Source organism: Microcaecilia unicolor, chromosome 8 (genome assembly GCF_901765095.1).
Source record: "Microcaecilia unicolor chromosome 8, aMicUni1.1, whole genome shotgun sequence".
Taxonomy (NCBI): Eukaryota; Metazoa; Chordata; class Amphibia; order Gymnophiona; family Siphonopidae; genus Microcaecilia; species Microcaecilia unicolor.
In genome coordinates, this window is record NC_044038.1 from 36235324 (window position 1) to 36248085 (window position 12762).

A 12762-nucleotide genomic window follows, 5' to 3' on the forward strand; every position below is an offset into this window, starting at 1 on the left:
GCGGAGCAATGGCAGAACAACGAAGGGATTGGCAGGGAGGGAGGCGGGGGGTGGGAAATCACTCTGGGCCCCGCCCTCGAGGGCGGAGCAATGGCAGAACAACGAAGGGGTTGGCAGGGAAGGAGGCGGGGGTGGGAAATCGCTCCGGGCCCCGCCCTTGCGTCATACGTCATGATGTTGGGGGCGGAGCAATGCCGGAACAACAAAGGGGTTGCCCAGGGAGGAGAGTGTTGGCGATGAAAACCTTGCTAGCGCCCGTTTCATTTGCTCTGAAACAGGCTTCTTTTACTAGTAATATAATAAAAGCACAAACTAACAGTATGACAAAAACCACTTAACATCAAATATCAAAACAACATATAACACAGTAAAATCATAATAAACTATTAAAATACTCCAGAAAGAGCCACGTTTCCACCTCTCCATTACTAGTCAACTCTCTTTCTCACTTTCTTCTTGCATCATCAAGGGGTGACCCAGGCACCCTTCCTCTTTCTCTACTCTAGCACTCGGGCAGGCTTTGAAAAACAGAAAACAATTGCCTTACTTCTCAGCCCTTACTCTCCTGTTCCCTGTAGCCTATCTAAAAGGGAAGTGCTGAAGTAATAAACATGGCAGCCCCTGCACCAACGTTCTAATGTTTTCCCAGAAACCCATCACATAGTCTCTTGGTGAAATCTAGAAAGTTTCCAAGAATGCTGTTATCTTTATTATAAAGGTGTCTGCTGTGAGATAACATGAGTGTGTTAATAAATGTTTAAAAAAGGACACCAGCTGTCTGAGTTTCTGAAGACTGTAATAAAGGAATAACACTGCTTGAAAGCCACCTCACAAGCAGCATTATTCCAGTGGCCCAGGAGCATTGGGCCTCAAAGCCACAGCCCAGTGCATCTAGGCTGCCCCCTGCAGGGCCTTTGTGATCCCCCCACCTTCTAATCACTGCCCCCCATCCCCGAGCAAGCCCTTAATCCCTGATCAAGTTCCCCCCCCCCCCCAAAGGGACCCCTGTCCCCAGAAGAGCCTACCAGTACTTTCCCTGGTGGTCTAGTGGTCTTTAGGCAGAAGTGATCCCCAGTCACGCTTCCCTAGCCAGCGCCATTACCAAAATGGTGCCCCTTGCAATACTCATGCTGCTCTACCACTAGGGGTCATGTTTCCTTAACATAAGATTGGCACTTACACGCCTAATTGCACGACACTCTATCCTATATGGTAGTCTTGGCATGTAACTGTGAGGGGGTTGGGGCATGGACATGTCTCCAACTTATACACGTAACTTATAGAGTAGTCTTTTATGCACCTTCCATGGCGTAAATGGTCATACTTAAATGTAGGGATGTCAGTTGGGGTTTGTGCTAGTATCCCATACCGATATCTTGGCGCCTAGATGCTGTTATAGAATTGGCAGTCAGCACGCAGCATCAAAATGCTGAAAACTTGTAAGGCACAATCACTTACACCATATCTAGGACTGATGTAAATGCCCATGTCTAGATGGTAGACTATATTTATATATGTAAATTATAGTATTTTCTCATTTTTGCATATACACATATGCTCTGCCCGGCAGACCAACAGTAAAAGTACATACAGTGAGAAAAAAGCACCTTCCTTTATGTTGGTTGGTTCCTTATCAAATCACCCCCCCCCCCCCCCCCCCCCCCGGTAAGGTCAGGTGACACAAAGCTTCACGATATCAAAGAGCAACTCCCCAACTGCATACATTACACCGGCTCCCAGTAAACGCAAGAATCCAATTCAAAATCATGGCTATCGTGTATCTAGTTCTGAACAGCTTGGCCCCCGACTGTCTCAGCCCTTTCTTAACACTACCACACTGAAACGCCCCGCCAGTTAAGAGACATTACCTACTACTACACTTACCCAACTGCAAAGGAATAAGACTTAAGTCCATCCATGCCTCGGGTTTTCCATATCTTGCATCAAAAATGTGGCACTCACTACCACTAGCTGTAAGAAAAATCACAAACTATCCACACTTTCGCAAGATCTTCAAAGCATCCCTCTTGAATAAACACGTTACAGATAACAGCTAACCCATTAAACACAGAGCCACTATAAACAGAACACTTCTCTGTAGAAACGAATAGTAATACACAACTAGAGTAGTATTAACATTTCTTAAATTAATGCTTCTCTATGTTTATATCTATAGGTTACTAGCCAGCTTATTTTCGAAGGAGATAGCCAGCCATCTTCCGACACAAATCGGGAGATGACCAGTGATCTCCTGAACCCGGCCAAATCGGTATAATCGAAAGCCGATTTTGGCCGGCACCAACTGCTTTCCGTCGCGGAGCCAGCCAAACTTCAAGGGGGCGTGTCAGTAGGGTAGCAAAGGCGGGATGGGGGCGCGCTCACGAGATGGCCGGCTTCACCTGATAATGGAAAAAAGAAAGCCGGCCCTGACGAGCATTTCGCCGGCTTCACTTGGTCCCTTTTTTTTCAGGACCAAGATTTAAAAAGGTGCCCCAACTGACCAAATGACCACCAGAGGGAATCGGGGATGGCCTCCCCTTACTCCCTCAGTGGTCACCAACCCCCTCCCACCCAAAAAAAAAATATATATATATATATTTTTTGCCAGCCTCTATGCCAGCCTCAAATGTCATACCCAGCTCCCTGACAGCAGTATGGAGGTCCCTGGAGCAGTATTTAGTGGGTGCAGTGCACTTCAGGCAGGTGGACCCAGGCCAGTCCCCCCCTACCTGTTACACTTGTGGTGGTAAATGTTAAGCCCTCCAAAACCTCCCAAAACCCACTGTACCCACATGTAGGTGCCCCCCTTCATCCCTAAGGGCTATGGTAGTGGTGTACAGTTGTGGGGAGTGGGTTTTGGGGGGGATTTGGGGGCCTCAGCACCCAAGGTAAAGGAGCTATGCACCTGGGAGCTATTTTTGAAGTCCACTGCAGTGCCCCCTAGGGTGCCTGGTTGGTGTCCTGGCATGTCAGGGGGACCAGTGCACTACAAATGCTGGCTCCTCCCACGACCAAATGCCTTGGATTTGGCCAGGTTTGAGATCGCCGGCATTAGTTTCCATTATTGGCGAAAACCGATGCCGGCCATCTCAAACCCGGCCAGCCCTGACATTTGGCCAGCCCCAACCGTATTATTGAAACAAAAGATGGCCGGCCATCTTTTTCGATAATACGGGTCGGGACTGCTGTTTGCGGCACTGGCCAACTAGATGGCCGGCCATCTATTTGACTGGCGCCGTTCGATTATGCCCCTCCACGTTACTATTAATCTGTTACCATTAATCTGTCACACTGTTGCCTTGTTGAGTTAATGCTGAGCTGCCAAAGTTGATACACTAGCTACACTGCAACCCACTTCTTCATGCACCTAGTCTAATTTGATCTACTACCCTTTGCTCATTTCTCCCATATACTCCATGTATCAATTCCAGCTATATTGGTTATCTATTGTTTGACACAATCTATTTATATATTGTTTCACATAATCCATTTATTCCATATATCTACCATAGTTACATTGTTATTTTATTTATTTATTATCTCACTAGTAAAAAAAGGCCCATTTCTGACACAAATGAAATGGGCGCTAGCAAGGTATTCCTCGGAGTGTGTATGTTTGAGAGAGTGTATGTGAGAGTGACTGTGTGTGTGAGAGAGAGTGAATGTGCGAGTGTGTGTGTGTGTGAGAGAGTGAGTGAGTCTGGGTGCGAGTGTGTCTGTGAGAAAGAGAGTGTGTGTGTGAGAATGAGAGTGTGTGCAAGTGCGTATGTGAGACAGTGTGAGAGAGAGTGTGTTTCACACAGATACAGTGTGTGCGAGAGAGAGAGTGTCTGTGAGACACAGACTCTCTGTGAGACTGAGTGTATGAGACCAAGAGAGTGTGTGAGTGACTGTGTGACACATAGAGAGTGAACGTGATACCGTGTGAGACATAGAGTGTGTAAGAGACAGTGTGTGAGAGTGAGAGAGAGAAAGACATTGACTGTGAGAGACAGAGAGAGTGTGTGTGAGAGAGAGAGTGTGTGTGACAGATATCCCCCCCTCTGGTGTCAGCCCCCCCCTCCTTCCCACTCTCAGATATCAGCCCCCCCCTCTCTCTCTGGTGTCTGAGCGTTACTGTGCAGGACGCTAAGCTGAGCTGAGCCAGAGCTGTGTTTCAAGGAACTGACCAATCCTATTTAATAGAATGCACCTCCAACATTCTGAAGCCGAGAAACCTCGTGTGGTTGGTCACTTCTGCTTGTGACGAACCCGGAAGTATGTGATGTCAATTCAGGAGATGGATACAGAGAGCAGGAATGCCTCAGCCATGCAGTCAGCTTCAGAATGTTGGAGGTGCGTTTTATTATATAGGATTTGTACCCCACAGTTTCCCAACAGTGTCAGGCTCAATGTGGCTTACAATGCAACACAGAGGCAGACGCCAATGCAGTAAAATGAAGCTAATACAGCAGAAAACCTACAAGAGATACTGGGGAAGAGTAGGAATGGACGGAAGGAGAAGGGAAACGTTGAGGGAAGGGGGACGTGTCCAAATGTCTCTAGATCGATGCGCTTCCAGCAGTGGAGAGGCTGTGGGATAAGCACTTCCAAATAACACATGGTCTTCGGAGATTTCCTGAAAGTTAGATGATCTGTGATGGTTTTTATGGTCCTCGGCAAAGAATTCCAAAGCTGAGTGCCAATGAAAGAGAAGGAGTAGCATACGTGGACTTGTACTTGATGTACTTTATATACCTTAGCCATATTATTAGCTCTTGTTTTATGTAAACTTACCTGTACACTGTAAGCCACATTGACCCAAACTTTGTTTGGATAATGTGGGATATAAGAACTAATAAATGAAATGAAAGAATGTTAACCCCTTGCTGACTGGTTTAAAGATGAATCTACTATATAACAGAGTGTTCTCTTCCGTATGGAAATCACAAGATGCAAGCCAGGCCTAATTTCTCTGTCTGTTTGAATTTCCTGACTGTTTACTTGTGTTAATTGCCCTAAAGTCGTCTTCTATTAGCAAAAACAAAAAACATTTTTTTCTTTGCATAAGAAAATAGGAAGAGCTAAAAGGTGTGTGCATGATTATTACTCGTGACATAATGGATGAAGTGAAATCCACCACTCTCCTCTTAATTCCAAATGAGAACCTTATGTAAACATATTGCACACTATCTTATTTTGAATTGTTCAGATTTTTAGAGACACCCAGGAGTCTAAATATGTACCTGAGATGTGCCTTGACATCTTCCTTAGCACACGTCCAGCACTGCACACACATTTTAAGAAAGACAGCAGGCGCACAACCCAAAACTCCAAGGTACCGAGCAGTAGAGATGATGAATGAAATGAGTCAGTTGTGGATCTTTGTGATAGCATTTGTGGCCTGTTGTGCTGTCTTGAAGCATTGCGTGAAGGTTGACTGTTTCCTGTCTTACACTTTCTTCACAGCCTTGAAGAGCCCAGCTGCATTCCATGAGCAGATTAAGAGCTTGGAACGAGCCCGGGTAAGGGGATCTTCCTTAGAGATTAGAAATTCTTAAAAGGGAAAGCTATTATGTGGAAGAACCTCTGTACCTCACCTCTTGAAATATTATGTGATGATGTCTTTATATTAGTTTTCAAAAAGAAAGCTTTCTCTCTTTGAAAATTGGCACGGGAAAAGGTGCACAGAAATCTGCACTTACTATCTGTGCAGGCACTTTTTCCATGAAATTCAGAAGCATGCATGTAAGTACACCCTCTTCCTCAGTCCTACCCCCATGAATGCTTCCTCGATGATGTTGCTAGGTACTGCTTCAGTCCAACCCCCCCCCCCCCTGTGAACACCTCCTCAATATTATTGCTAGGTACTGCTACAGTCCTACCCCCCCCCCCCCCGTGAACACCTCCTCAATATTATTGCTAGGTACTGCTACAGTCCTACCCCCCCCCCCCCCCCGTGAACACCTCCTCAATATTATTGCTAGGTACTGCTACAGTCCTACCCCCCCCCCCCCGTGAACACCTCCTTAATATTATTGTTAGGTACTGCTTAGTCCTACTGCCCCCCCACCCCCACCCCGTGAACACCTCCTTGATATTATTGCTAGGTACTGCTTAGTCCTACTGCCCCCCCACCCCGTGAACACCTCCTCAATATTATTGCTAGTTACTGCTCCAGTCCTACCCCCCCCCCCCCCGTGAACACCTCCTTGATATTATTGCTAGGTACTGCTTAGTCCTACCCCCCCCCCCATGAACACCTCCTTGATATTATTGCTAGGTACTGCTTAGTCCTACCCCCCCCCCCCCCCCCCCCGTGAACACCTCCTTGATATTATTGCTAGTTACTGCTCCAGTCCTACCCCCCCCCCCCCCCCCCCGTGAACACCTCCTCAATATTATTGCTAGGTACTGCTTAGTCCTACCGCCCCCCCACCCCCACCCCGTGAACACCTCCTCAATATTATTGCTAGGTACTGCTTAGTCCTACCCCCCCCCCCCCCCCCGTGAACACCTCCTCAATATTATTGCTAGTTACTGCTACAGTCCTACCCCCCCCCCCCGTGAACACCTCCTTGATATTATTGCTAGGTACTGCTTAGTCCTACTGCCCCCCCACCCCGTGAACACCTCCTCAATATTATTGCTAGGTACTGCTCCAGTCCTACTCCCGTAAATGCCTCTTTGGTAATGCTCTGCATGTACACTTTGTTCCTGTACGTGTAAATATGTTGTCAATTTTCAAATGCCCCATTTCTTCATTTAAAACCCTGTTTTTACACACAGAAATACTTTTGTAAATTCTCTTAGAGTCCACCATTTATGGCAAAGTCAGGTATGCACCTGTTAGATTTTATAAAATAATAGCATAGGTGTGAAAAAACACACATACATGTAGGCGCTAGAACTTACAGTAGCTTGAGGGTGTTAACAGCTACTTTCCACAAGTACATACAGGGTGAGGCAAAAAAAAAAAGTAACCCCCCCCCACCCCCGTCCCCCCAAGAGGTTTTGCTGTGTTCTCAGCAACTGCTCTGAATTTCAGTGTGCAGTTTTACAACTGTATTTGTTGTTACTACCTACATTTATGTGCTGAGTGGAATGAGATCTTCAAACACAGTAAAGTTAGACTTGTTAGTGTGACCGTCCAGCAATTTTCACACGTTCAAAAATATTTGCATTGTAAAACGTTACTTGAAAAAACAAATATGATATATTTGCACTGTAAAACGTTACTTGAAAAACAAATATGATAAATTACAGATAATTTCATTTTAAAAGCATTTCTGATCAGAATGGTAGTTATGGGCAAGGTTTCAGCACATGATCTGGGACAGCCTGCCACAGACAAGGCTGTTACGAACTTCCCAAAGCAACTAAAGGCCTGTGTAAAAACTGGGGGAGGGCATATCATAGGCAGCGGACTGGGATGGGCCACTGGGGCAGTGGCCCCACCGATATTTTGCCCAGCGACTAGAAAGCTTGGGGAAGGTGTGGGGTGGAGATTGGTATGCTTAGCACTGACAGGATCAATCTGTCCTCCTTTTTCTGGACCCATATAGTAATCCTACTCTCAGTCAGAAAGGTGTTTCACTGCCCTTACCTGATATATACCAAATACACTATCCATGGTACTGAAAATAAATAAGCAGGACTTTAATAAAAATGAATAATAATATGTTTCAATTCACATCCATTAGAATTTTAATTGTTCAGTAAACTTAATGACCATTCCTTAGCGTCCCTCCGGACCGGCCAAGGATCGGACTGATGGGTTGTGCACGCCTTCCAGCAGTTGGAGACTGGGCCGGTCCGGAGGGACTAAAGGAAAGCAAATTAGCAGGTAAGGTCTAATTTCTCCTTCCTTGGAATGGAGTCTCTGTTTTCTCCTAGTTCAGCCTAAAACACTTTGTGAAAGCAGAGCTGCAGATATTTTTCCAGTTTATAAAGAAAGTTTTGCTGTGTGACTTATATTGTCCTCCCTTTCAGACTGAAAATTTTCTGAAACACAAGATTCGCAGCAGACCCGATCGCTCTGAACTGGTCAGGATGCATATTTTGGAAGGTAAAGTTCCTCTATGTAATTTGTGAGAGCAGAGGGCCTTTCTGGGTATTAAAAGGTGCCTATCACAATTGATAGTATAATGACCCTTTTAGGCTGATGACTTAAGAGGCAAACTTTCAGTCCTCAGAAGTAACGTGTAGATTCTTTATACAAGGAGCTGTCTTATGAAGCATCCTAACTTCAACTGCAGTACCATCACCTGAGGTCTGGACTTTAGCACTCTATTATTTTTTAATTTTTGTCGGTTGAAGGCTACATACTGCTAGATTCTTGAAGAAAAATCTAGAAAATTCTGGAGTGCCCAGAATTTCATCCTAAATGATGATATATATTTAGGAACTTGTATGTTGTCCTCTGCCTGAGAGAAAGACACTGCATTTGAATGGCTTCATGTTCGTGATTCTCAGAGTCGTAGAAGGTTTGGCTAAACAAAGAGGGGCATTTTCGAAAGAAACGTCTAAGTGTGAATTTAGACATTTTACAAAGACATCCTAATTTCCAAGGCGGGGAGAAGGTCATTTTTGAAAAAGATGGACGTCCATCTTTTGTGTTCAAATATACCATGGACGTCCTTAGATTTGGATGTTTTGCGATTTGAACGTGTTTGATTTTCGGCCATTTTCGAAAACAAAAAATTCCAAGTCTAAAATGTCCAAATTCAAGCCATTGGGACGTGGGAGGAGCCAGCATTTTTAGTAGACTGGTCCCTCTGACATGCAGGACAGCAATTGGGCACCCTAGGGGGCACTACAGTGGACTTCATAAAATGCTCCCAGGCACACAGCTCCCTTACCTTGTGTGCTGAGCCCCCCAAAACCCACTACCTCCAACTGTACGCCACTACCATGGCCCTTACAGGTGAAGGGGGGCACCTATATGTGGGTACAGAGGGTTTTTGATGGGTTTTGGAGGGCTCGCTGTTTCTTCCACAAGTGTAACAGGTAGGGGGGGTATGGGCCTGGGTCCACCTGTCTGAAGTGCACTGCACCTACTACTAAACTACTCCAGGGACCTGCATTTGCTGCGCTGTAAGGGACCTGAGTATGACATCTGAGGCTGGCATAGAGGCTGGCAAGTAATGTTGTTCATCACAATTTTGGGGATTGGGAGGGGGTTAGTGACCACTGGGGGAGTAAGGGGAGGTCATCCCCGATTCCTTCCAATGGTCATCTGGTCATTTCGGGCACCTTTTTTTGCCTTATTCGTAATAAAAACAGGTCTTGCTGAAAACATCCAAGTTTTAGTCCTGGACGTCTTTGCTTTGTTCCATTATGGCTCAAAGACGTCCAAGTCTTAGGAATGCCCAAGTCCCACCTTGAACATGCCTCCGATACACCCCCTTGAGATTTGGACGGACTTCTGAGAAAGACGTCCAAAATGTTGTTTTGATTATACTGATTTGGACGTCTCTGTGAGATGGACGTCCCAATGCCAATTTATGTCACGTTTTGGAAGTCCATCTCTTTCGAAAATGAGCCCAGAGGCCTCATTAGACGTGGTACTTCTAAAACCATTCTGAAAAAGTCATAAGCAGTTTAGGACAGAACTTCACAAATTTGTCCTAGGTGTGCCTCTCTATCAGAAAGCTGGATTCTCAGCAGTTGGAGATCTCCACCACGAAGTATGAATGAGATTACTTTGTATGCATTGGAGACTCATCTTATGCCAGTAGATCTCATGTTTATTCATTGTGGGTAGTCTGAAATTCTTACTGGATGGGAATTCCCCAAGACACATTTGAAAGCCATTGGTTTAGTGTTATTTATTAGTCTTCTCTTACCTGGACAAACCCCTTTTTCATATCTGGATTACTCATGTACTCACTGGAATTGGCTGCATAATCCCAAGTGACCCAGACTGGCCACTGTTGGAGACATGATTCAGGGACTGATGGACTTTTATGTACTTATGATTATAGGTGTGTCTTTTAGAAGCATCTCTGTGAGTAAATTACGTCATCTACATATGTAGATTTCACATACATGTAAGTGGTGATTTCAGAAAGCCGCTATTTACACGTGGAGATCCACAGCACGCAGAGGTTTCAAAGGGACGTCATGGTACATGATATGGGTGGGGCAAAAATCTTCACATGTATTCTCTGTTTTAGAAAGGGAATATCGGGAAATATCCCCACTGAGTTTTTCACCAGCTCAGAGCCATGCATGTGTAACCCTGGTCTTACCACACAGTTCCGGGCACCAGCTAGCTCTTTGGATTGGCACTCGAAACAGGGTCACAAAAAAATTTTTGTTTCTTACCGAGCTGGGCGCAGGGTGGGGCAGGCTTATCCCGGTAGGCCTTAGGGTTATAAGCCTCACTTCTTCTTTATTTCTTTCTCAGTCTGGGAGCAAATGAACTTCACTCTCACTCCAAAGAAACTCTCCACTCCAGAATTTGTATTTTATGCAAAATAGACCTTTACTGCAACTCTGCAAAAGGCAGATATTCAAACTTCATACTTTTTTAATATCAGACAGGTTCCTTTATATCGAAACAACTGAAAGAGGTTTTCATGTACAGTGGTGGAAATAAGTATTTGATCCCTTGCTGATTTTGTAAGTTTGCCCACTGACAAAGACATGAGCAGCCCATAATTGAAGGGTAGGTTATTGGTAACAGTGAGAGATAGCACATCACAAATTAAATCCAGAAAATCACATTGTGGAAAGTATATGAATTTATTTGCATTCTGCAGAGGGAAATAAGTATTTAATTCCTCTGGCAAACAAGACCTAATACTTGGTGGCAAAACCCTTGTTGGCAAGCACAGCGGTCAGACGTCTTCTGTAGTTGATGATGAGGTTTGCACACATGTCAGGAGGAATTTTGGTCCACTCCTCTTTGCAGATCATCTCTAAATCATTAAGAGTTCTGGGCTGTCGCTTGGCAACTCGCAGCTTCAGCTCCCTCCATAAGTTTTCAATGGGATTAAGGTCTGGTGACTGGCTAGGCCACTCCATGACCCTAATGTGCTTCTTCCTGAGCCACTCCTTTGTTGCCTTGGCTGTATGTTTTGGGTCATTGTCGTGCTGGAAGACCCAGCCATGACCCATTTTTAAGGCCCTGGCGGAGGGAAGGAGGTTGTCACTCAGAATTGTACGGTACATGGCCCCATCCATTCTCCCATTGATGCGGTGAAGTAGTCCTGTGCCCTTAGCAGAGAAACACCCCCAAAACATAACATTTCCACCTCCATGCTTGACAGTGGGGACGGTGTTCTTTGGGTCATAGGCAGCATTTCTCTTCCTCCAAACACGGCGAGTTGAGTTCATGCCAAAGAGCTCAATTTTTGTCTCATCTGACCACAGCACCTTCTCCCAATCACTCTCGGCATCATCCAGGTGTTCACTGGCAAACTTCAGACGGGCCGTCACATGTGCCTTCCGGAGCAGGGGGACCTTGCGGGCACTGCAGGATTGCAATCCGTTATGTCGTAATGTGTTACCAATGGTTTTCGTGGTGACAGTGGTCCCAGCTGCCTTGAGATCATTGACAAGTTCCCCCCTTGTAGTTGTAGGCTGATTTCTAACCTTCCTCATGATCAAGGATACCCCACGAGGTGAGATTTTGCGTGGAGCCCCAGATCTTTGTCGATTGACAGTCATTTTGTACTTCTTCCATTTTCTTACTATGGCACCAACAGTTGTCTCCTTCTCGCCCAGCGTCTTACTGATGGTTTTGTAGCCCATTCCAGCCTTGTGCAGGTGTATGATCTTGTCCCTGACATCCTTAGACAGCTCCTTGCTCTTGGCCATTTTGTAGAGGTTAGAGTCTGACTGATTCACTGAGTCTGTGGACAGGTGTCTTTCATACAGGTGACCATTGCCGACAGCTGTCTGTCATGCAGGTAACGAGTTGATTTGGAGCATCTACCTGGTCTGTAGGGGCCAGATCTCTTACTGGTTGGTGGGGGATCAAATACTTATTTCCCTCTGCAGAATGCAAATAAATTCATATACTTTCCACAATGTGATTTTCCGGATTTAATTTGTGATGTGCTATCTCTCACTGTTACCAATAACCTACCCTTCAATTATGGGCTGCTCATGTCTTTGTCAGTGGGCAAACTTACAAAATCAGCAAGGGATCAAATACTTATTTCCACCACTGTAAGTCTTAACTACTTAATTAATAGTCTCCTTGTAAATCCTAGGGTATTTACATATTTACAGCACCACCAGTTCTCCAATACCCATCCTTTCTGGCAGAACAATCCAAGGCTGTGCTTGCAGCTCTTTCTGCAGGAAGCTGTCCCGCTGGGCTTTATCCAGCTGCCAGACCCACTTAGGATCAGACATCGCTATCTTTCCTTCCTCCAGGGGCAGGGCCGCCGAGAGACTGGGCCGGGCCCGGGCAAGGCTGCCCCCGGGGCCCCCCCCCCCCCCACCGAGGTTGTCGTCGTCGCTGCCCCCCCTCCACCCGTCCTCCGTCCACCACCGGACCGGGCCCCCCTGAATTCAAAGCATAGCATCTCACCTCGATCTCGCTCCTTGTGAAAGAAGCGCAGCAGCGGCAGGCTGCAGATTGCCTCCCTTCGGGCTTTCCCTCCCTGTGTCCCGCCCTCGTCTGACGTAACTTGCACGAGGGCGGGACACAGGGAGGGAAGGCCCAAAGGGAGGCAATCTGCAGACTGCTGCTGCTGCGCTTCTTTTACACGGAGCGAGGTCGAGGTGAGGCGCTATGATTTGAATTCAGGGGGGCCTGGCCCGGCG

At 46.1% G+C, this 12762-nt stretch overlaps 1 protein-coding gene across 5 annotated transcripts in view; it reads left to right on the plus strand.

Annotated features, from left to right (window-relative positions):
* MRTFB (myocardin related transcription factor B) overlaps positions 1–12762 on the plus strand; it is a 308685-nt gene that overhangs the window by 231502 nt on the left and 64421 nt on the right. For all 5 annotated transcript variants that reach the window (XM_030212476.1, XM_030212477.1, XM_030212474.1 and 2 more), the window contains 2 exons: positions 5449–5504; positions 7972–8047. In XM_030212476.1, coding sequence (XP_030068336.1) covers positions 5449–5504; positions 7972–8047 — 132 coding nt within the window. The remainder of the gene's footprint in view (positions 1–5448; positions 5505–7971; positions 8048–12762) is intronic.